This window comes from Acanthopagrus latus, chromosome 6, assembly GCF_904848185.1.
Source record: "Acanthopagrus latus isolate v.2019 chromosome 6, fAcaLat1.1, whole genome shotgun sequence".
Taxonomy (NCBI): domain Eukaryota; kingdom Metazoa; phylum Chordata; class Actinopteri; order Spariformes; family Sparidae; genus Acanthopagrus; species Acanthopagrus latus.
The window spans coordinates 14,285,615-14,311,733 of record NC_051044.1 but is presented as its reverse complement, the minus strand read 5'-3'; the positions used below and the strand labels follow the sequence as shown (position 1 = coordinate 14,311,733).

The window sequence follows — 26,119 nt, the reverse complement described above, 5'->3', positions numbered from 1 at the left end:
GTTGCTTACTGCTACTGCCAAGCTTCAGTATTTACCATTATTCTCTGTCACTTGTGGGCACAGCGATGATCATGATCACTTTTTGATCATTTTCCCATAAACTCTATCTTTAAATCTTGGTGGTAATGTCTAAATATCTATTATAGCTATTAGGCTACTCATTAATGATGCATGAAGATATATGGCATGAACTTGGTATTGGTTAATAAAAGGCCTTAAAAAGAAATCAGCATGAGCCTGAAATGAACGTTCCTCCAGATACAACAGGGTGATAATATTATGCTTTAAGTATATGTACACAGAGCATGTGTATTGTACACATTAAAAAAATTGCTTCAGGATAAGAATAGGCATAATAATGTTGAGGAGCAAGGAACCATCTGGATTTCCTCTCCCCAAACTGTTTTATCCTCCTAAAAAGGTAAAAAATAAACACTACAAATAACTGTGGTATGATTACAATTTCCTCGCACAAAAACTGAGAAGAATTTAAATTTCAGTTTGACTTCGTCACTACTTGGATGCATGACTTGTGTCCATGTTAGTGTCCGTACTACTTGTGTAAATGCTCACGCTGCTGTCGTTTGTGTCACTGTCCTCGTGATAGATGCTTCCACCTATTGCTGTCACCGCTGTGAACTGTTCTGGTAATGTGTGATTGGCCGATCTCTCCAGAGGATGTCAGCTGAGGAGACAGCACGTTAGACTGTAATCACACAAGTCTGACCTGACATATCATGACACTCCCTGCCACTCAGCGCGGCTGGGTACAGGTTGCTAAGCAACGGGCCACTGGAGTGTCGAAGGCTCCGACATGAGGAAAAGCTCAGCAGAAGTGACAAACATGGAGGACCAAGGGGAGTGACAAGGTGTTCCTCTGCAACAGAAACACACCTCTTTCTTCGTCTAACCTTGTCACACATGCCGCTGCCGCTCAGTACCCCCATCTCATCTTTCTCTTTCCTTGTTCCTTCCTGTCTCTGGGAAGAGTCCCCCAGTCAAAACATGTGTAGGAGAATTAATCTTGGATGTACTTCAGTTGCTGCACTGACAGATCAGAGACCCAATCCTCCTTTCAACTTTTCCTGCGACACAGCGACTTGTGTTTTCCAGCATTTTTCTTGTCTATAGCGTTGGCTAACTGTGACGAGAGATCACTGGGGAGACTTTGGGTGTTAACTTAATTAAACTGTCAGAGGATGCCTCGTTAGTCCGATAATTGTATACACTGAGGTAAGTGGCAACCACTTTTTTTTTTCAGTTTTTTCATAAACGGAAACAATCTGTGCTATGATGTTAACAAAAGAGTAACATCAATATAAATCTACTATTGCTACAAAACTGAATGTACTTGCAATTTACAGGACATAGTATTCTACATCCACTATAAATGAAAGAGTATGGTCTAGAGCTGCTTCAATTAGAAAAAGATTTTAATGTGAATTGGCGGAATACAAATAAAGACTGATTGACTGATTAGTTAACCCCCAATTGGGGAACCTTGGGGTTTTTAACCCTAACCCTAACCCTAACCCTTAAGACATACAGAACAATCACAGAGCCACTACCGCACTTATTATGAAAGAACATATTTTATATCAAATTAAACAGCAGAAGCTGGACTACAACGTGTAAAAAACATGTTTACATGACCCAAACACAGCCCAAACATTACTCAAATAAACAGCTAAACATCAAATTTCATGAATCACCCTAACCCTAATCCTAACCCTAGAAAATTGGCTTGGGGCTTGAAGGGTTAATGGTTAAAACATGACTCTCTTTAGTGACTAAGTGATTATTCTCGCTACTTTAGTCAACGGGGGGTTTAACAATATAACCAGAACCTTACCATGCTAGGAGGACTTACTGTGATTTTAGTTGAATTATGTCTTCGTTGTCGATAGCTCTTTCTCAAAGTTTTATTTCAGAATATACAGTAGTTTTGTGTTTAGGGTTGTTCCAAATGTCCGTTTTTTGTACATTCAATCAATTTTGGAGTAAAGCTCCAAATGTCTGTTGTTATATTTTCACCTCTGTCAAGAATGTTATGTTTTCATCTGTGTCCGTTCGTTGGTTTGTCAGCAGGATTCAACAAGAACTATGAAATGGATTTCAATGAAAATTTGATGGAGGGTGGGTCTCGGCCCAGAATAGACCCCATTAATTTTTTGGTGTTAATAAAAGGGACAGATCCAGGATTTTTGTCCTAACTTTTTTAAACACTGCGAGGTGGGCGATTCGTTAATTTTTCTGTGAATAATGCATGGATGGTATTTAGGTCGCTGGTATCTCAGTGATCAGTGATCTTTTTTGTTGAAACAACTTTAGTAATATGCTATTATAGTGTTGTTATAGTATTTTTTATTATTGTGGTCATATCAAAGTAATTAGTGATGTTGTTATACAATTGCGTTAAAGGTAAGTGATTCTTGAAAAAGACAGCTGATTGTTAAGTCTTCACAGGGTGTCAAATATCTTTCAACTACACCAGGAATCAAACTAAAAAATCTCCAAACAGTGCTGCACAGCATTTCAATGTTGATTTTCATTTCAAACTTCAGTGTTATGAATGCTGCTCTGAAGCTTAGGGGGTTTTATGTTAATTTTATCTATGCTTTTATTCTATCAGTAGGTATTTCCTATGTTTTGGTAACCAGCAGTAGTTTATTAAGATGGGAGTACTGTAATTTCCATCCCTTAATGGAAAAATGAATTGAACCTTGACTGGTCCTTTAGACAGCACTTCAAATAAGCAACTGAAGTTACATTTAAATTGTTTACAATAACGATGAATGTATCTATTGTTTTAAGATGGGGCTCAGCTCAAATGTAATCAGAATGTATTATCTTCTTGTTTTTTGTTTGGTCCGAGCTCGTTGACTTCATCTGAAAAGCCTGGCCTGACCTCAAACAGCCACTCAGACTGAGCCGGACCTAGACAGAGATGGAAAACGGGGTCAGGTCTAATCAACATTGCTGTCATGATTATGTCCAGTTCACTCCAACCTGTAACCAGGCAACAGGCAGTGCTGCCACAAAGCCGATGTGACAGTGGCAGGTAGATTGAACCTGGAAGGGTGGACAGGAAGCTTGGGAGGGCGGCTGAGGGGGGCTGTTTGGCCCAGTGCAGCCTAGTTCTGTCCAGCCCATCACACTGTACACTGATCAGCTGTTGCACGGAGAACCACAGTCAAAGGTGAGTACTTTCATAAAAAACATTAGCCCCTATCTTGTTTAGTCCTTGTAGTAAAAGACAGTACATTATTACTTCTGAGATAAATACAGGTTAGGGTCAAAATGTTCCATTTAGAAATATAATTCATTTAGCTCTGGGCTGGAAGGAGCACAGGATGTCTACAGGAGCCAGCGACAAAACACTATACAGGATTCCTAATAAAAGACTGGATTTAATCCTTCCTTTTGCACATGTTGTCACATACCGTACACAAAGCTCTCTAATGTACAGAGCTGCAGTCAGCTTAGAGCAAACTATAAAAAAAATGTTATGTCCTCTTTAAAACTTGTTCTTTACAGAGTAATTGTCAGAGGCATTTTCTTTTATTACTGAATACATTCTATAAAAATAAAATGATATAATGACAACAATAATAATCATAATAATAAACAAAATTGAAAAAGTGCATATAGTAATTCAAAATAGATATCTTCACTTAAACAATGAGATGAAAATGATAAAGATTATTAAGATATAAGGATGTAAAATGATCTTAAGAACAAAAGGCTTATGCATTATACACAATTAAAAACAGTCAAATGTGTTCCCAGTGTGTGTTTGGACTTAGATCGCTGCAGTTTGTCACAATTTTATGACAGAATGACAGTGCTGCTGCTGACAGCAAAGGTGTTGCAATGACAAGTTAAATTTCATCAATTTTCTTCACTTTTACTCTGCTGATGCTGTTTGCGATGGTTAGAGGCCGTCTGCTCCGAGCTACGCAATCCTCTGAACTTTCAGTGCTCAGCTGGACACACCTGGTGTCCAAAACTCACACCCCCCAACAACTCATGTTGTAATTTTAACAATTTAATTAAATTTGCTAATCTTTCGTGCTCTGTTAGACCTGAAGCACCCAGCAGGAATTGTTCTTCAGACAGTTTTTTCAGTTTTGGTTTCAGTCATGTGGAATTTCATACCTGCAGAACTCAAACTGGATCCAGACAGGGACCATTTTAAATAAATTCTTAAAACGGAAACGATTACTGAAGAGGGACCAGTCCCGTAGCTCTGAATGATTTGGTGCTTGTATTGTTCTGTCTGTATTTTCTTATTTGAGTTACTGAGTTTTTGATGTATGCATTGAGCGTGTGTTTGTATTGTCTCTTGTGTATCTGGTGTTGAGGTTTATGTATTTTAAAGGCCTGTATTTTTTCTCATCATTATGGAATATTTACTCATTCCACAGTGTAGTGGTTATAGAAAAATGACACCATCCAAGTAAATATTTGTTCCCATAAACCTTACTTTCACTATGCAATTTGTTCTGCCACTGAGTCAACTGTCTCGCAAAAATGAAAGATGATTTACAGCACAAAGGAAGTGCGTTTGCCATTGCCCAATCAAAACAGGAAGAAGCATTATATTCCCTGGACACTTACCTCAGGTAACGATGGAACAACTGGAATAACTGGAAATACTGGAACAACCAGGTGTTTTACTCTTTTCATAGCACTGAGATTGGGATTTCTTCCTCATCTATTATCAAAGTTGGCCTAAGCTTGCTTGTTTTTTTGGATGATGATTCAAACTAGAGCATTTCTGAGCAACACTATTCAGATGTACAGTACAGCCAGGGTTAAGGACAATACCAGTGTAATTTTCACTGTTAATGCCCTGGAAGAGTTTAAATGTGCCGTTTCAGGAAATAAAAGCCTGACGAAAAAATTACGAGGATAATGGACGATTTTTTTAAGTGGTCGCCCTGAATTGGCCAGTAGGCATTAGTAGTGGAAGAAAGACATAAAATCACATTGTAATTATGCGAAGACACAACACCTCATGAATAGAAGTCCTAATAAAGAAGGACCTTACCAAGGTCTCCTGCGGACGTCGTACAGGTCAATCTTGTTGGGTGCCCTCCATGGAGTGGCTGGGGAGAGCAAGAAAATAAATCATAGGCCATACAGTGCACTGTAGGATATTTCAGATCAGATTAGATCAAAGTAATCATAATTTCATTCTGTCTATCGAGTTACCAGCTACAGCCATCTGATAAGAGATTGCCAATGTTCTGCAGCCTAGGGTCAATTTAGACTTTATCTTGCCGTGAGTTATAAGGCAGACTGTTGACTCAGTGCCCCGCCTGTGGCCTACCTGGATAGTATCGAGTCACTCCCGTGGCACTGCCAAACACCTGCCAGCGCAGAGAGCTGTCCTCCCGACGGTTATCAATGAAGACCCTCTCCAGTGCCTGGGTCCAGTTTAACTCATTTAGGATGACTGGGGCTGTTGGAGCAAACACACACAGAAACACAGAGAATTTAACTCACAATGGTGATTTAGCTAACACAGTTAAGGCTCAGTCTTTTCTGATTGACCGGTTTACACAGAAAGGTGGAACATTAGAAGGAGAAGATGAAGTTGTACATTTTTATGTCCCCAGTTTTTGTGATTCCTGCTCGAAGAGGACACAATAATACCTGAAAAAATGAGGTCCTCCTTCAATGAGCACAACTCAGGATGTGCCTCTGTTTATAAAAATGAAAAATAGGAGAGGAAATGTAGACTGCTGATTATGTGCAATACTCCCTTAAAGTAGTACAAAAATTTAACTACAGGTGCAAAAAACAGTTTTTCGTGATCTAATTTAAACCCAGTTTAACATTTTTGCATCTACACTGAAAAGAAACAAGGGTGATTTCCCCAAAATCTCAAATAATGAACCACAAATGAGGTGTAGCCAAAGTGCAAAGCACAAGGTTTTGTTTGTCGGAAGCCCAAAGGTCAACCCTCTTTGCTGAACAACCTTGTTGTCGGAGCCAGCAGCAGTGAGCTGAGAACATAAGAATGGATGCATGCAGGCAGCTCGACTGGAGTAAGCTGTCTGAGCGGGGCATCGGTCTGATCTCAATAATTTCTGAGGAGTGCAGCGGATGATTCAGAGATGACCTTGGAGGAGGTCATATGTCATTCCTGAATTGTTTTGCAGTGAAAAACAAACTATTTCAGCAAAAATATCCACAACTGTGTGTGTTTTTTTTTGTCAGGGGATGTATGGAGGACTTGGTAGAGAAGGTCTGCTTGTGCATGTGTGTTCCTGACACGTCAATGTGGGGTCACAGATACATCTCACAGGTCATTTGCTCTCTGTAAAATGGATTTATGGTTGTTGAGAGAAGTATTCATCATCTAGTCAACGAGAAGTGGAATAACAACACAATCACGTCAACATGAGCCTCCTCAGACACATGTAACTTATATTTATACTGTCCTTATTCTTTCATATTTTGATCAAGATAAGGCCTTCTCTATCCTTACAACAAGAAACAATATGCATCCGCACATGCACACCAAGAGGCAAACAAAGAATGCTTTCAGTCTGTGTTTAATAGCTCAGCTGAAGTCAGAGGACAGGGGAGAGCAGAGGTTTAATCGCCACCTGATTAAAGAGGAAACAAGACGAGGCAGCGAGCTGAACAGAACTTCACTTGCTGCTCTGATTTAATTACTCAGCCAACCAAAGCTAGACGAGCCTCTGAACCGACAAGTCCGGCTTTTTTCAAACCACTCGCTTGAATTTCATGCAAACAAATGATCATTATCCACTTTTCCCATGCTTTCCAATTACTGCTCAGCCTTTGATGAGCTGTCAGTTAAGAGGTAATAAACCTCCTTCACTGTAATTACCTAAAAAACACAATATTGTTTTGATTTTTCCTTCTGAATCAGTTTCCGTGCTGCCAGACTCTCTCTGAAATTGCAGCTCCAAACAAAAAAAGTTTCATTCCTCTCCAGCACCCTGTAAAACAAATGCACACAAACGCAAGCTCTCAGTACAGCAGCACTAAGCAGTGTCTGGAGGATAGGAATATATGAAAGCCAATTTGCTGCCATCACCGAGGGGAGCTCCTCAACATGTTTTTTAAAATTCATAGACGTAAATACAAAGGAAGAAACGGAGGAGGATAGAGCCAGCCCTACAGATGGGGATAAACTTAAAAACAACTCAGAGAGACGGGGGGGGGGGGGGGGGGGGGACGATTGACGGAGAGCAACACAGAAATTAACACGAGCGTCTGGCTGCTTTCACCACCCGGAAAGGAACATTTCTTGCTTGTGAGAAAGGTAGGGAAAAGAAACTTCACCTCACACACCCATATTAAAAAATCAGTGTAACAATTTAGATCTCACCTTGATGAACAACAAGCTGAACAACTACCCCCACCAAAAAAACTTTAAATGCTGAGTTTGTTGGATGATTAAGTCCTGAGGAATGTGTGTCTGCCGGTGACATTTCTGCGACAATCCAAACTGCATTTTTACCAGAATTAGAAAATAAAAGAGCTTTATGTTCTCTCATAACAGTGTTTATGCTAGCCAGGAGTCCAGATGGTCTAAAGAACTAGAAAGACTAAACTAGAACAGAGAAAATGAGTGACAATCTCAGTGTCTCTGCCACTTTTTCCACAAGTTTGCAAACTCGCCTGCAGTTGCTCCTGTGACTCTGACTCACTCCAGCAGGACCAGTGGCTAAATTTCACTGATGTTTGTGAGTGGAGATAATCTGGGAAGCATACCATGCATTTGAATTCCATCTGGGTCACGCAATACTCTGTGGTCAAAGAGCCATCTGATTAATGTGTAAAAAGTATTATCCTTTAAGCATGAGCTATCACAGCAGGTGGCTGCAGCAGTGGTGGCAGCAGCCTATGTGCTGTGAAGTCGTGGGTGCTCTTATCTGGAGAGGCACTGGTTCTGTAATGATAGCTGTCCCAGACAGGCCAAGGGCGAAGAGACAGCCTGTGACCTCCGCTCAAAACTAGCCCCATCTCAGCTACCTTGACTAACATCAAGGTATTAACCAAACTCTGGCTATGCAGGGATAGCAATGTCAGGATTATCAGCGGCATACACACACAAGCTACAGTCTGTGTCCAGAATTTTTGTGTGTGTTCATGAGGAAAGTAGCAATGGTGGTATTTTGTCTTGATTGACACGGTCAGTCTTTATACAGTATTTGCATGTTTTTCCTTTTCTCCTTTCCATTTGCCATGAGTAAAGTAAAGTTTGCCTTTCATTATCTAAATGTTTTCCATCTGGTGTGTTATGCTCAATGTAGCAAGCACACTGGAAAACAGGCAACCGAAAGAAGAAAGTGGCAGATCATATACTTACTATATACTATACCAGCATGAACAAATCAGTCATTAACATTTTTAATTAGACATATTTCTTTCTAAGCTGCTGATGGAAAGATGGAAGATGCGAGGTACCCACTTCTTTCTCATTTCTGTTGAGAGTTGCACATGTGCAGTAACAAATGGGTACATCTTGCTTTCTATTTTGGTGCCCACGTAAACAGGTTAGAGCAGCCAAACAGCCCCGGACTAAATGCCAGGGAACAAAATCTAGATGTTAGTGGGTTTTTGTCCAGCTTGAAAGGTGTGTTTGTCCTGCAGATGTGAGCCACCTCTACTGTGTGTATTTGTACTCTGCAAACAAACACATGCACACACGGATACGAAAACACACATCTGCGGGTGATCTCTGCAGAAAAACGGTCACATCAGAGATAAGAGAACACAGCAAACTAATTCTCTTTGATTTATTCAGCAAGGATATGCCGTGACTTCTCAGGACAGTTGATAAAAAGACAAATTTCCCCTGGGGGGGAAATATGCTCACACAGGCAGACAGGGCCTCCGAGCCCTGTGTTGGGCTCATCTTTCACGTGAAACGCGCCTCTCTCTGATATCTTTAAAAGGTAATTCATCAACGTGCCGCTCCCCTGACATTTAGAGCACCCTTGGCTTTGCCCCTTTATGGAGCAAGACTGCACACCAAGTAGGGAAACAATTATGAGTGGGATTTATGGAGCATCTCTGCACAAGATCATTTCTCACCCCCCCCCACCTCTATCCTATGACCCCCTTCCCCCCCCAACCTCTCATACACACATTATTCAAACTGATGTACCCGAGATACAGAGCCATCCACAGCGATCTGCGCCTTACGCCCTGTATTAATCCGACATTATATAAATAGCTTAATGCGTTTACTGTACACACAGAGCACAGACAAAAAAGCACAGTGGCCTGTAATATATCACAGTGGAACACAAGTGGCCCCTCATAAGAAATCCATAATGGTAATAGCTAAAGCTATTAACTAAGTCCCCTAGAAGAGTCATAACCATAATCATAAAGCGTTAACATATTCTACTTTTAAACAGAGTGACTAAGTGCTGCTGCTGTAGTTCAGTTTTACCTCCTTTGACATATAGGTGACATTACTCAAACAGACAGGCAGGGTAACACTGGCAACAATACAGCTTGTTTTCAACCTTAGTGAGTTTATAGCCACTCAGCATATTACCCATAATTCATAACTAAAAGCGAAAGTTATTTTCAATGGATTAAAGTAAAGAGAAGTTAACATTGTTTATTATTTGCTGACAATTTACATTTTTCCATGTGACTTTGGGCAGTAAAATTGAGAATCGAGGGAATGATCAGAAATCCGCTGATCTTTTCCTATAAAGATAAAATAAGAAAGAGGTACATTATGTAAAGTAGCTTAACTACCTTTACTCCAGGTACTGTAGGAATGAGTTGTTTATAGAGGGAAACCTTTCACTGCTCCAATTTTTAAAGTATCAGCATATAATGCCAGTGAGTTAAAGCACCTTTAGTTGTGTTTGAATTTGGGTGTACTGTATATTTTGTTTGTTGGCATAGTCATTAGTTATCACCGTGAGCTGCTTGTTGAATTTAGCTTGAATGTCAGCATGTCCCCTCAGCTGTGTGTTTTGCTCACTTGACCTTTGCACTGAGGTTATTCAGTATCTTAATTATTGTATTTTGCTCACTGTCTATGTGCTGTTTTTTGACTTCAGATGTGAAGCTATTAAAATATTTTTTATATATTCTTTAATAGTTTTCGTTATGTTGCTGAGACAATGAAATAAAGAAGAAAATAGAGCATGAAGCACCAGTTTAAACGCTGCCGTCTGGATTACCCAAGCCACGGGCTGTTGCTCCTACACCGTTAAACCAACAGACCAGTCTCTCTGTGTCTGCATGTACCACCTCCTCCTGTCTCGGTCTGTGTTGTCAACCCAGTTCATTCTCTCTCCCGTTTCCTCTCTGTCTCTCATTCTTTCAGGGCCTGGCTGAGTGTTAAAGAGCCTGAACCTTAAACCTTTCATCCTGCCGAGTAAACGGCAGCAACAGGAACTGGCAGCAGCTCACACATCCACAAAGACACGCTAAAAACAAAGTCTGAGCCTTCAGAGAGAAAAAGAAAATGTTTCTTTTTGTAGCTTTGGTTGAGAAAAAACAACATCCAGAAGAAATTATTGCAGCATTTACTAATTACAACTAAAATCTGTTCGTAGGGTTCAAGGAGTTTCACTCAGAGCTTAATTTGAGTGCGTTTGTCATTGGGGACCTCAGTTTTGCTAAATGGTAATCTCAGACTGTGAAAGACGGGAGAGACAAATGGACATTTCTCTGAGGAGGGATGATTATTCAATATAGAGAATAAGACAGAAGATTTCACCACACCTCCAGAGTGCTCCTCCAAATATTTTCTTTTTTTTCTAATTAAAGCGGAGCAGTAAATAACAAACACATGAAATGTAATTTGTGAGCCTGGTGGTGAGTGAAGTGGAGTTTACTATGCTGACTTTTCTAATTAGTGTGCGGGTAAATGATAGTGCCCCTTCACTGGGCACACACTATCGGGGTGGATGGGTGAGGGGCAAACAGAGAGGGAGAGAGGGAGAGAGAGAGAGAGAGAGAGAGAGAGATGGAGTCTGTTAAGTCAAGAACGACAGAAATACAGCCCGCAGTGTTTATACTGTCTTTCTTCTCTTTTGGTTTAACTTTAAATCCCATTTCCCTTATCCCCCCTCTCTCGATTGCTTTCTTCTTTTTTTCATTTTTTTCAGCACTTTTTCTCCTCTTTTTTTATTTCTCTTTCACGAATCACTTTTTCTTTTTTTTCTCCACACATTAAAATCTGGTTTGATGTTGAGAAGGGCTGAGTTGATCTCCAGTGTGGCGTGAGTCGGTTGACAGGGAAGCTTCCTCCACTGGAAGGAACCTGGGGTGTGTGAAACGAATACGGGCTGTATGTACCACACTTGCACACAAGTCACACACAATGATGACATTTTACATTTAGCTGATGCAAACCTCATGTTCACGGCAGATAATTTCAAGATGACAAAAGTAGCATATAGCAAGTAGGAACATTCACTAATTGGAGCTGAAGCTTATAATTCGACTATGTGACAAAGCACGGCTCTCATTCGTCTCATTATCACGTCCCCGTCCTTTTGTGAACAGACCTGAGTCTGTCTTTCAAAAGTCGCCTTTGTCCCTCCAGTTGGTACCAGGCGAGCTGACTTCTCTCTAGATCCATTTTAAAAAGATGAGAGACTTCGGAGGTAGTTTCCCTCAAATGAAACCCTGCAGATGCAAATCTTTCTCTTCTTTTCCAATCGCACACGACACCGAGTTGACACTCTATCTGCCATATCTGTTGCACTCAACTTTCCACTCACATTATACACACCCCATGCAATTTGCTCTTTACAAAGGTGAACAGGATGATTTTTTTTTTTTTTTTTTTGCCACGAGCTTCCCAGAGGGAATCCAATCACAGACCATGGAGTGCAGAAGCAAAATGGGGGCTAACATTCAAAGGGCAGTGAGTACAAGCTTGCCGCTGGTTTTCGTACCGATCTGTGGATTTTTTTTCCTCTTGATAATTTAAGTCTCATAAATAATTGAACATTTCAGGGTTTTGCCTAGCTGACACATTGTTTATACTTTACATAACTGCTGACCACTGACCAAAGCTTAACATTTAAGCTTAATTTCCTTCATAGTTTGAAAGAAGCTTTTCAAAACAGCAAACAATGTTTGGTATTTATCTTTTTCAGGTCAAATATATTGCATATCAAAGCACCTGCAGGAATGTATCAAACAGTGTCCTTGTTGCTGACTTCAAGAACTACTTGAACTACTGAAATCTGAAAAAATGAATGTAGAAGCATAAATTTAAGTATTTCAAGCTTCTACATTCATGCACCATTTCGCTGGAAATGTCACAGATGTTGTGAAGCGAATTATGTGACTTTGTTTTTGTTTATTTCATGAAGCCAGCTCTTAAAGCTGCTAGAGTTATTTTTTTAAATATAATAAATGGATCAAATTACCACAGTTCCTCTCAGCTCAACTGAGCGTTTTCCCACCTGTCAGCAATTGTTTTGGTTCACTCTTATGAGCCCTGTTTACAGCTGCAGCAGCCAGATACTTGCAGCAGGAAAGCTCTAAAATCCCACTGTGCACCACCTGCCCAAGTAAGCAACTAGTTGGTGAATAGTGGAGCATTTAGCTGCTTAAGAGGGCCAGATATATTTCTCAGGAGCTGGCAAAGACCGAATACTACAAGCAGAATGAATATTGGATTGAAGGGGTTCTGTGGAACTTCTGTGTTGTACTGAAAGTCGGCCGTTAGTTCATGTTAGTAGACTTGATCATCAAACAATTGAGGCAGACGGTATATAAAAAGTTGTCAATATGTAAAGTGATCTTATTTTTGTCCCGCGTAACATAAAGCATAAAGCTAAGAAAGGCACAGGGGCTGGAACAACTGGACAAGCTGCACACGGAGGGGTGATAATGATGACTGTGGCGGGTGTGTGGGGTGGTGTGGGTGGTATAATCGCTCCATGCAAAACATTTAAGCTTTGCTCTTTCATCTGCACATAGTTAGCCAGTCCTCGCCATTCATTTCTGACAACCAAGTTTCTCACTGTGCTCGACAACAATAGCAAACTGACAACATGACGTTAGGCCACTGGGAAAAGGCGCCGCATGCAGCGGATTTAAACTTCAAATTTAATGGAACGACTTCCCACATTCACTGGTGGATTTCTGTATTCCCTGCTGGGAACAGTGGCTGCTTATTTTTGCATACAAAAACTAATGTAGTCATACACTGAATGTATGTTAAGCACACATAATTGCTACCTTTTTAAAATGGCTGATTTACAACCTTCTATATTTTCAACATGTTACACCGTGCATCCAACTGTAGAATGAGCCAATCTGGCTTAGTATCCTCCATCTACAGTCTGAACTCAGTCCAATTACCAGTGAGATTCCACCGGCTCTACAAAATAGTCACCAAAGAATAATTTGTACATTCCCTCGCTATTTTTATCCTTTTTTTTCAGTGATTACTTGAAAGATTATGTTCCCAGAGCCCTTCCTCTGCAATTATTCAGCAAATCCCTGCATCTTCTTCACCATTTCTGTAACATTGACTCAGAGAATAGAACCTGTTTCCCCACAGACGACACCACCCACATCAATTTATTCCTTTGTGGCTGCGTTGCGATGTCCATTCTGTAATAAGCGGTGATAATTAGAAGAAAACTGTATGAATGTTTGACCTAAGCTAATTACAAAGTTTGCAGACTTGGCAGCAGGAATCAGCAGTGGGATAATGAATCATAAAATGGTTCATTACTGCGCTCAGGGAACACTCTCAATCTCAATAAACGGACATGGGGCCTAGCAGACAAATCAAACCAGGACGCATGCACTGCCTCATTTAGCTGCTGAAAGGATCACAATAAAAAAAATGCTTCTTTTTTTGCTCTAAATGGTTTCTATTATTAAAGTGTCTCTTCTCGTTCACTTTACTCTCATCACCCTTTCCTTCTGTCTCTCCAGGACACCCATTCTTGCTTTGACTGGCAACTCATGCTGCTATTTTCCGGCAAACAGTCATCTTATTCAGTGCATTAACAATGCGTACAAATCAAAGCAAAATACTCCAATGCGACTGAGCGCGAGTGCGAATAAACAACACTTGAGAATTTCGACTGCTGAACTGTTGAACATTCTGCTGTACTTCTGGACTGTGCTCCATTCTTCCTACAGTTTTCTTTTCTCTGCCTTTCCTCTGGCCTCCCCCCTGAGGAACAAGTGCCGAATCTACCCACACAAACTGCTTCTCCTCTGCTAATCCTAAACCCACAGATATGCCATAGATCCAGACCTCTCCAGACCCAGAGGACAACACTCCACCCACATTAGTTTCCTCAGACATCCTCTCAAATGCACCCTGCAGGCTCCCACTGGTGGGACCTGAACAGAACACGACATGCAGATAATAATCCCCTTTCACCATCTCGCTAAAGCAAACGCAGCTTCCATGGCATGAACCTGATGTAAATGTCTGTAGGCTAAGCTAGATAAAACAGCACTCCACTGATTTAGCATTGAACCGCTATAACATTGTCAAACGATGGACAAAAAATGATCAACATCGAAGCAGCGAAATTGAAGATATTATAATTTCTTCACATTTTTCACACTATTCTCCTTGTCAATACTTGGTGCCTACATTACCCACAATGCACCCACACCACTAACTATTTGGCAAGACCGCAAAGCTTTTCTGCCTGAATCTTTTTTTCTTAAATATAACCAAGTCTCACTCTGCTCTCGAGTGAAACCAAACACACAGCTAAGTTTCAATCAAATCAGCCTATTTATCTTTCTTATTTAACTTTCTCTCATCTTTATTCATTAATATTTGGTACTGAGGTACTCCAAAAGTCACTGAAATTATTATTTAATATTATTATTATTATTATTATTATTATTATTATTATTATTATTATTATTACCGGAATACATTTTTAACCCTAATGAAAAAACGCTATCAAACTTTTTATCACACATGCAGTCGTACTCCTCAGGTCCTGCAAACTCACTCTGATGTGCAAAATCAGTGGAGTTCCCCTTTTGCACTGCATGTTGGACATTTCAAAATGTCTGTTTCTAATGCCTACATTAGTGGCTTGGAAATTTGGTTTGGTGGGAGAGCATCTTTTAGAATTAATGTGCATGTGGCACATGGGCAGCAACATGTTTTTTTAAACACTATTTATCAACAGCGACTAAAATGCAGCACACATGTTCATAATGGAGTTGGCACAAAATCTGCAGTTGGCAATTACAGCACAGCAGCCTGCGCAATGGGAGCTAACTAAACAACATCAATAGTAAACATTTTCCAAGGAAGAAAAGTGAAAAAAGGAACATTTCATTTCATGCACTGTACCACCCTACTCTTCTAGTCTCCACCACCCTCAATCAAGGAGCCTTTATTCTCTGACTCATATCTTCAGACAAGAAAACCAGAGCTGGCACAAAATGGCTCTGGGAACAATGCGCAGGCCTGATTGCTCTTTTGTGAGTTAGCTGTGGCCTTTGACATCTCCTCCTGAACCAAGTGTCTAATTCTGACAAGATTTGTCTGGAGACACAGCTGGAGGGCATTGTTACAGACAGGTGCCATACACTGCCTGTTCAACAAAGGAGGCGAAGAGCTACACAATAACAGGAAAAAAAAGAAAAAGAAATTGCCACTGTCAAAGTGGCTGTCTGCGTGCACATGCTCGGGTTTTTGTGTCTTTAGAGAGGCAGGCAGAGGGCGTCCAAAAGGTTAGAGGTGGATAACAGAGGGAACATGCCAAGCGAAATCAGAGTCCCAGAAGGTACATGTGTTCCCTTTTGTCCATTTGGCAGCTGCAGACTGAGGAGGGTGTTAAGTCCACGGGGCAGCGCAGTGCCAGGCAGGAAGGGCAGGGTCCATGAGCGGGGGACACCGTGCCCACGCAGAAAAGAAGAAAAAAAATTACAGTACAGATCTGGTGTGAGAGACCGTCTGTCATCTAACATCATGTTAGTGTGCTTAAGTGCTGGCTGATAAAAGGGAGAAAGAGACTGAGCTAACATACTGAGAGAGAGGCGAGAGGTCAACTCAAGACAGACGGCTGTCATCCATCTATGGCTCAGCAGCCTGTGCATATCTTGGATACACACATGATCGAAGGTAAAACTGCTGCCAAAAATCTCTATATGGTCTATTTTTTTATAGTACAGACCCCAGCAACGCAAACCTGTGAACAATTGATTTTTGTTAAGTCAAGGACAGAGTGACACCAGTTAATATTAGGGCAGCTGTTGACGAGCTCCAGTGTCATTCGATTGGCTGAATAGCCATCATCTCTCTTATAGGTTAGATGTCTGCATGCAGAGTGTAACTAAAAATGGATTTTCTTTATCACCACGTTGTCTTTTGCAATGTGTTTTTCTCACATGTTCATCTGCAGTAATGATTTAAACATGGTTTATAAGTCATCAAAATCTCTAATTTTCAGCTTGTGAGACACTGATTGATTTTTTTATGTATGATCATACACCTGAGGACATACACAGACATTTATTCAATTAAATGTGATTTGGGCGAACAGGCTGACCTCTACCACGACATAAACCACACGGTGATACCATGACTTTTGAGGCAAGTTTTGAAGCAATACTATTTATAAAGCGACATTTTGTAAAATTTTGTGCAATCTGTGTGCAATCTGCCTTTTTACTTCACAGTCAGTGATTTGCATGACTTTTTTTTTTAAACGTATTTAGAGTAATTATATTATGCACAATATTGGATCCATAAAGAAGCGAGGCGAAGGTCGTGAGGTTACTGTAATGGGTGTGACTTTCTTTATGTCTCATTTCTGCATATAAACTCTCATCTTTCCACCAAACACAAATGAGAAAAAGTATTTTTGTACACTCACAGCCTTTGTATATGTCTGTGGGAATCTGGACCGCACTTGAAGAGTAGTTGACCTTGTTTTTGAAATTTGGATCGTCCACAAACTCCAACTCCAAAGACGTCGAGGTCTCCAGTGGATTCTCCTCTTCTCCATCCTCCGCCTGCAGACACACACACACACACACACACACGCACACACGCACCCACAAATCCAAGTGAGCAAATAAAAAAAATGCATGGATAGAAAAACAGGGGAAACATGCAAATATAGCACCACATTCTGTCACCTCCCATATTGTGGCTTTACAGCGCCCATCTGTGGCTCTGGTGCATACAGTACGTTATCTTTCCCTCTGACTCACACAGCATTTGGATAACGTTAAGAACAAAAATAGCAATTATTCCACCTCTTGTCTGCCTCCAGATTTAGGTGGCTCTATATTCTCCCTCTCATCAGAGAACAACAGCAGGTATCAGAGCAGACGCTGAACAGAGAAACTCATTAGTACCCGAGATGACTATCACAGACACATGAGGTGCCATACAAATTAACCCCAACAATAACTAGCAACCAACACCACTTAATCACTGTTTAGTCTCCCACCCACTCGAATTAAAGCATATTTCGTATCAGGCTTTCTCCTCTTTCTCTCTCGCCTGTGAATGCTTAAACAGAAAACAGTGTGAATTCTGTATATTTCAAAGATGCTCTGCCACTTTCACAGCTTCTCCCCGGCCATTGTGCATCATGAGAAGAAGCCTGACACACATATTGCATTAGGAAAGTGTCAGATATCAAAGAAAGCCAGAAGATAAAAAAGCAAAAGTGACATTTAAGCTTTTTATCTTGATGAGTTATCAATAGAGTACAATCTGTGCCTGTTCCCACAGGAGGAAGTGATTGTGGGACGTGAAATAAAATGGCAGCAAGATATAACCCCACTCTCCCCGGCTCAGTTTATTACCTTATTCTTGATCAGATTTCAATGTATATCCCTAGAGAGCTAGCTATAACCCTGTTAGGTGCATCCTCAGTGAAACAGCACAGTGAAGAGTTCACATTCACAGACCAGCATTCAGAAAATTAAAATGTGGGAGGTCATAGTGGGAGTCTTTTTTTGAACAAACACAATCTAATTAATGTGTGTTCATGCACTGAGCTCTTTGATACACTGCCATACAGAAGTAGCCTTCAGCACTGTCTGGCATCATACTTCTATCATTCTTCCTTTATTAGTCATCCTTCATTAGCCTTCATTCATCGAATACAAGTAAAACAAAACTCAAATCTCTGATCATTCCTCAAGCACTCTGCTGAAGAGCAAAAAAACCCAACTGTAAAATGAATCTTTTGTGTTCAGTAAACGTGTGACTGCAATACATATTTTTCATTGTAATAAAGCAGCATGGGTTAATTGGATCTGACATCATAAAAATGGTTTGTTTTTTGGAGAAATTAAATCAAAACCCCATGTCCACGGCAGAAATTGATTGATGGGCCAACTTTAATTGACTATTAAAACGCAATTACAAGCTGGGGACAGTTGTGCTGAAGTCCCATTGAAAGTCAACATGAGGGACAATGCAGTGTCAATTTCTACGACACTTACATCATCATAGTGTAGGATATGACCAGAAAGGAAAAGGTTAGGGCGGATAAATGCGTACCGATCTAACACACTTGACATTCAAACAAATATAAATAAATATGTCAACATCAAGCAGTTGATTCAAAAATGTTACACATGGTTTGGCTTTGGGCTGAACAGTATGCCAAAAACAAATAACTCTGTGATGAATTTGACAGACAATTCTGATATGAGTTAGGATTTTAGTGGGAATTGTCATTTTTTTGTATTAAATTTTCACTGCAAAAACTAAAAGAATGATGAAAGGACTTTTGCTGGGGACTGTACCAAACAAGCATGTTCCCTTAAGTCTGTAGAATACGAGCTGTGGCCATCTCTGAGACACCACAACGCTTCTTTTGTAACCGTATGTTGTGACACATTTTACATTGTATCATAAAAAATACAGCTCCTTTGATTTAAATATTGCAATTCGCCGTATTCAAAACTATTTTGTTCAATGACTTATTTAAAAACAGGGACAGTGTACTAAAATGGACTGTATCAGATATAGCAAAATGCTCATTTTCACCTGTTGTGTCTGTGCACATATGCCAATTTTGATTCATTGTTCAGCCCTAGATTAGCCTCATCAAATTAAATGTCAAGCAAAGCACTTTAGATTATTCTGAACATGGAATCTGACAGCAGAAAAAATAATTAACTTATATGTGCAACTGACAAGACTAGCTGAGAAAAAGATGTAAAAAACTGCATTTCTTTTTCAAACCTAAACAAAAAGGCAGAGAAGTCATACAGCTGAAGCACTTTTCTATATTTTTATAGAGGTGAGATTTATAGAGGTTTATAATTTAGAGGTGCTTTATTGTCCCACAAAGTTCCTGCTCATCACTAATGATCAACAGGAACTAATGGTCAGCTAAACAGAATGAGCATGGAAAGAACCTGGAAGGAAATTTTTTAAAGTCACTTTGAAGGGTCCATAAGTCAGGTTAGATATGATTCCTTCAAATTAGTTTCAGTCCCGGGCCCTGTAGAGAAGAGCTGGATGGTTAGCCTGCTGTGTTCACTTTTTTTCTGCACCTTTGGGACCTGACCTGAGGCAGCACTCTGGCAACCATAAAGCTTGACAGGTTCAACCCTTTTGCACTTCAATATTCTGTGTTTTTAAAAAATATCCAAGTCTATACCTGAACTGATGTTAAAGCAGGGGTAATGTAATCATTTATTCCATTTGCAAATTGATGTAATGGATGAATGCTTCCCGGTCATATCCCGATTTAGCTGAATAATAAACTCACACAACTCTGGAATAGAATAAAATGTACTGTTGACTAAAAATGTTGGTACTTTAAACTGCTTTAAACTACCAATTCAATTGCTGTCAGATTTACATTTAAGTTAAACTCTATCAGTTTAACTTAAATGTAAATCTGACAGCACAGAACTTTGGGTTAATGTTGGTTTAGTACAGATTTGTTGACATAGTAAAAAGTCGAGAAGAACATTTTAAGTAGCAGTTGACTATGGATCCATGGTACAGCTGATTAGGTTAAGGATGCTGGCTTTTTAACAGCGCTAACTGTGAGGTTGAGGTGTTTGTTTATCACTCACTCTGACACTAATTCTGTCAATGTCGGGCAGGGAGGAGTTTTTTTTTTCTCCCCTTCAGAAGAGCCCAATCATAATTAACCATGGCAGCGTCTAATTAGGAGCTGAATAAATCCACACAGGAAAGACTGATTGGTTCATTTTCTTCAACCATCCACCACCTGTTTTGCTCGATTCATTACCCAATTTGTTAATTTTATCTCCCCGTTCAAGGTTTAATTAAAGGCTGAAGAGGCCAGAGATGACATTTTGAAGATTCTTTCATGCCCGCCTTTAGCCAACCAGGGCGAACCTGAAACGTGTCACTTATGACCCTGCAAGTCAGTGTGTGTGTGCATGTGTGGGCGGGTGTTTACTTAAATGACAGCCGTAAAGAGTGAGATAGTGAGGAAAACAACCCTTTAAAGGATTAAGGATTCCTGCAGAAAAAAAATGACATTACAGTTTTAACAAATATCACATGTACCGTTCTATGCTACAACGGAAACAATCAAATACATTTTGATTAAACATTAGAATAGGCATACTTGTAATAATTTATGTATTAAATGACTGCCCTTCAAGTAAATTAAAGCCTAGAGATATGATTGACAGTATTATGGTAATAGAGTTAAAGTGGGTTCATGCAGCCCAAAGAATATTTGCATTTTACCTTTTGTCTGCTCTCTGCTAATGCGTATGTTATAATCGTTTATGGGGAACGAGGAGAGTGGGGGCTAATCTTGTCTGTTTTTGCAGACATACACGTATTATAACCAGTGGCCAATAGGCTTGAAAGGATCAGAACAGTGCAGAGAGGAAAGAAACAATAAAAAGTCTGTGTGTTTATTTATTATAAAGAACCCAAAGGGGCTGGAAGGTAGTAATCTGTAAACAGATATCTGCATATAAATGCAGACTGTAGGCGAGACACAAGAGTTTGCTAGCAGAAGGGTTCTGGTTTTCATTTCTACTCAGTTTGTAGTCCGAGTAGTATTGACCAATCACCTTTGAGTAGGCTTTGGTTGCAGACCATATAAGAAGGCAAAAATGAGAGGACTAATTGACTGGAATGCAATCTCAGAACCCATCAGCTATCTTCTGGTGATGACTTTTGATCAGTTATTTTAAAGCAAAATTATGTAGAAATTGGCATTTTGAGCAATTTGGCAGCCTCCACAGTTTCTGAGTGCAACAACCTTGTCGTAAAGACAAATCCCATCACATCATAACAATGTTAGATGTGAGAAACCTATGTTGAAGTAAACATGTATGTAATGCTGTGATCCCACCCTCTCACTGAGGTTACAGAGCAGAAACAAGTGACAGAGACACTGTTCACCCTGTTACAAGACTCTGTGCCATCAACATGATTTAGAAGCTGTTATTTTAAGGTTGAAAAGCAACAAAATATTGCTTTAAAAATGAAAAACTAAATTGTGTTTTGACATCCCACATTGGGATGACTGTAAAACAATGACCTGCTTATAGGAGTCTTGGCCTGGATATCAATTTATCTGGATATACGCTATTAACACCGAAGCCCCAAAACACTGGCTGTTGCCCAAGAGGCTAAATCATCATCAGGCGATAGCTGATGGGTTCTGAGATTGGGTAGGTATCTGAATGAGAAAACACATAATATCAAATAATATAATAAAAGCATTGAGAACACTTTTGCTAATTAGACATGTAAAACAATGTGTTCTTAAGTTTTGAAAGATTGGGTCCATCTCCACACTCACAGTGGTTTGGGCTGCAATACAAACAGGCACCTCTGCACACATTTTGCAGGTGAAAGCATCTGTGTCACAGGAGTGTGCTGGTGATGGCTGACCTCTAGTTTACTGTCCTCGCCCCCCCGCCCAACATCAGACGTGCTTTGGCAAATGGAATCGTCATAAGGCACTTTTATACCGAGGATAAAGTGACAAGAGGAGAAAGTAAGAGGTATGGAGTACAGGATAGGAAATAGAGGAGACAAGGCTTGGATAAAAGACAGGCAGCCAATCACTTACCTTTCTTAGAACAGAATTCTTATCATATCTCCCAAAAGGTAAAGGATTTTCACTGCAGTGGTGGAACCGTAATTGAAAGGGGTCATCACATTACAAATCAAGATTCAGATAGGTGAGTACTGGTGGGCGACTGCTGGGTTGAAGGGACGACCTCTGCCTGACCTCTGCCTCTGTCTTTGGGTGGTGTGGGGTTGGTGAAGTGGGGGTCAGGAGTGTGTCACTGGCTCGGCCTTAGTGTGGCATGTTAATGATGACTGATGCTCTCCAATTAGATGTGCTGACAGGCCCTAAAGCGCTGTGTCATTAATCACAGGAGTGGCGTGCACAAAGAGAAAATCACACCATGATTTATTGCTCCTCTGCCTCCCTTTCTCGGTCTCTTCCCCTCTATCTCACTCTCTTCCCATCTTTTTGTGCTTTGGTGATCTAGGGGGGATTCTTGCACTCTTCCTTGAAACTTAATCAATCAGCAGGCACAGACTCCGAGTGTGACCTATCTTAAGGTGGATCTGCAGACTGTGGCCAGACTGGTGACATGGTGAGACCAGAGACTTCCTGGAGGAAACACTACTACCCAGAATGCAGATATTTCCCTGAACATCGTTCATAACCTCCAGTATTAATGACACACATGATAGAAATGGTGTCCTGGTGAAAAAAGTGTGATATGTTTTGGTCAGAGGTATCTTGATTGACTAACAACCTTCACAGTTCAGGTCTCAAGTGGAAACAGTGAGGGTCCATGTGGAGGGTAGAAAACTGGATATGAGACTGGGGGAGGACAGCTGAAGTCACTGTCACATGCATGTTGGCCTGCCCCTGCCCTGTCACACCAACTCACCATAAAGCACCTCACTAACACACACAGACAGCCCAGGGGCCTGTGATCGGAGGGGAGGGGGGGGGGGTCAACACTGAGGCGGCCAGGGGGAAGGGTTGGGTGGGGTGGGGTTGCAGGAAAAGGATGGGAAGCGGGTAGGATTTGGGGTTTGAGGCAGGCGGGGGAGGGAGGGAGCAGTCCGTACTGTACTCACATAGTCTGAATCCGCTTTGGAATCGTAGTATGAAATGGCATTCTCCTGTGCAGAAAAGAAAAGTGGAAAAGACAGGTGATGAGAGAAGATATAGCAGCGTCTATATCAGCCCCGACTCATTGCGGTGGTGAGCTAGAGAGAGTCATGGTTATATTCCATCACACTGTTCAGCATGTGAATATAATCAGCATCACAGAACACAGGAGGAGTAGTGTGATGTGGAATGACAGTCATGAGAAGGCGAGCAGATAGCTGTACAGATATCCAAGGATGTAATGCATCTTTTTCACTTGTATGATGCCAAGAATGCAGCACATGTTCGAATTCGTGTTAGAACATTTTTCACGTGTTGTGGAAAACTGCTGAAAAATGCAAGTGTGTGTGGCGCTGTGGTATGAGCTCAGATGTGACATGGAGTAAAGTGGTTTGCAGTGAGAGGAGAATAAACTCAAAATATTGCTCTCTCTGGGAGTCTTATCAACCTCAGCTGGCTGTGTTTTTAGTCTAGGCAAACCGCTCTAACAAGAGGGAAGATACAGAAAACGGAAAATAATGTAAATATATGCAATTGTGTTGCTCTATTTTGCTCTAATTACCAGCTACAGTTGCCCATCATCAGCCGCAGCCCCAGATTCAGCCTTTTTGTCACCCCACACCCGGTCTTTACCCCCTGAGTGGAGACCCCGTACTCAGCCCTGCTACCATCCTCTTCTCCTCTCAACTGCCATCCTTATCTTCCATAGTGGCCGGCGTGAGGGTGGGCAGCGGGTACATACAGCAAGCAGCGGTTGTGGGGCCTGCCTCATTATCATGAGGATGCTGCCTGAGGACGTGCTCTCAAGGGCACCACAGTAACTGACTCGCCCTCACTGGAGGAGCTGTGGTCATGGTCGGATGATGGAGGACGCCTGACAGAGAATGAGACAGTCTACTGTACGAGTCTCACATGATTTACTCAGTCTGACTTATTTTCTTTCAAGTTCTGTTTGTCTCTTGATCGCTTTTGCCATTTTCATCTCTCTCCCGCTGTCTCACACGCACACACATTCTCTGCATTTGTTTATCTTGTGCAGAAAGACACACACACCTTCAGTATTCTCTTTCTCTGTCAGCCCCCATCTTCCTTTCAGTCCCCTTTGGCGTCAGAGTCTCTCTACACACCATGACCGGGGTCTTGGCTAGCCTCCAGTGCTAATCAGGGAGTCAGTCATGAGCTCAGCTCAGTCCCTAACAGCTCACCATAGAAACACAGTATGATCAAAACTCACACTGACATCAAACGTGGGGCGAACCAGCCTGGACGCAGCTTGTGTCTTTGGGTAATGAGCGCGGACAAGATAAGGGGAGGAGCAAAATCTGCCCCCTTGACACATCTCCTCATCTTACCAGCACTCCCTCTGCCTCCCCAACTCTGTCAGAGGGATCAGGAGTGAGGAGGGAAGGGAAAGAGCTGAGTGGAGGAGGGATCAGGCTGGATCGTTCAGGGACTACACTGGGTTAAGTTAGGGTTAGGATGGAGGCTGAGGTCCAGGCAATTTAAAGGGATGAATTGAGAGGAGAGAAATGGGTGGTGAGGGTGGTGGCGGTGGTGGTGGTGGTGGTGGTGGTAATGGTGGTGGTTGCAGTGGGGAAAGAGCTGCCAAGGCTAAAAATAGCCCATGCCTCTGCAGAGAGAGAAGAGAAAGAGAGAGGGAGAAAGAGAGAGGGAGAGAGACCGTGGCAGAGCAACAGTGTTGTTGTGTCTGCCAGCAGGATTGATCTGGAGCCCAGTCCTGCTTAGACTGGTCCCTCGCTTCTAAAGAGTTTACTCTCACTACCGCAGCATTACAACTCATTATTCAGGACTGCTTCCTGTAAATAAATGCTCAGTTCCTTGCACCCAAGGGACACCGTCCAGTAGCTTTACTCAAACAAATGCACTCAAATAAACATACCACACATTACTGAAGAGAGAGCTTAGTGAGAAGTCCAGCCCTCTGGCTCCCTTGCTTACACTGCACATTGCAGTGTTTTTTGTACCCTTCCCTTGTTAACTGCTCTTTCATACTAATAATAACAATATGTAACAAAGAGACAGGTTAAAAATCAAAGGGGAAAAAATTAATCGATTATCAGAAAAAACATGGCACAAGAGGTCAGAGGACAGTTTGGCAAGCATGAATTTGAAAGGCTTAAAAAAACTCTTTTGTAAAAATAATGTCCATCCCTCCGTTTTCCTGTTTGCAACGGAGCACTGAAGCTACTCTGAGACATTTCATGTTGGTTTTTCCTTTGATTTGTCACCCATCTGTCTTTGGTTTCATGTCTGTTTGCTGAGCTGGACAGCTGTGTTTACCTTACTGTTTACACTGTACATATCACTTAGCCGTGCTAAACCCACGCTGTGTACATACAGTAGATCCTTAGCATGAGCAGCATTAGTAAAAGCATTAGAGTCACAAAATTCCTTTCTGTGCAACTGTCTTTAATTATCTTGCATTTTTTATATACTAAAGCCCCCTATTTAGTCTTCAAAAACAGTATATAAACAGGTTAGAGTCAGTAGTAGTTGTAGGCAGATACAACTCTATTTAAAGTCTTTATTAGCATAGTGCATTTGTCAGCAATCATCGCTTCCTCCTGTGCAGACCTATTTTGTATCATTGCAAATGTTTATACTAAATAGCTATTCATTATCTGTTTATGGGTGCCCACAGGAGGAGTTATAGTTGTTGATAAAAACATAAATAAACACTTACGCTTGCTTTTAATAAGAGCCCAACAGATACTTGATATTTGGAGCAGATGCCAACGCCGACATTAGGAAGAAACAGAATCAGATATTAATATATCGGCTGATATACACACATTATTTGCAATGATCCCTGAAATCAGGTTATCAAACACTTGTGAAATGTACCTTTGCAGCAAAATTATGAGTGTAATGGCAACAAATATCAAACTATGGCTATTCTACATGAAAATGATGGCACACATGGACAAGTTGAAGTCAGCGTGTAAAGCACTTAAGCTAAAACTTCATGTCCAATTCTTTGAAACTGTCAAAACAAC

The 26,119-nt window shown here is 41.0% G+C and overlaps 1 protein-coding gene across 5 annotated transcripts in view; it reads right to left on the bottom strand.

The window, feature by feature from the left end:
• cacna2d2a (calcium channel, voltage-dependent, alpha 2/delta subunit 2a) overlaps positions 1–26,119 on the bottom strand; it is a 168,183-nt gene that overhangs the window by 38,029 nt on the left and 104,035 nt on the right. For 4 of the 5 annotated variants that reach the window (XM_037102137.1, XM_037102136.1, XM_037102133.1 and 1 more), the window contains 4 exons: positions 23,069–23,113; positions 16,860–16,998; positions 5,336–5,467; positions 5,054–5,111 (listed from right to left, as the gene is read on the bottom strand). In XM_037102137.1, coding sequence (XP_036958032.1) covers positions 5,054–5,111; positions 5,336–5,467; positions 16,860–16,998; positions 23,069–23,113 — 374 coding nt within the window. The remainder of the gene's footprint in view (positions 1–5,053; positions 5,112–5,335; positions 5,468–16,859; positions 16,999–23,068; positions 23,114–26,119) is intronic. The other variant, XM_037102135.1, reaches the window with a different exon arrangement.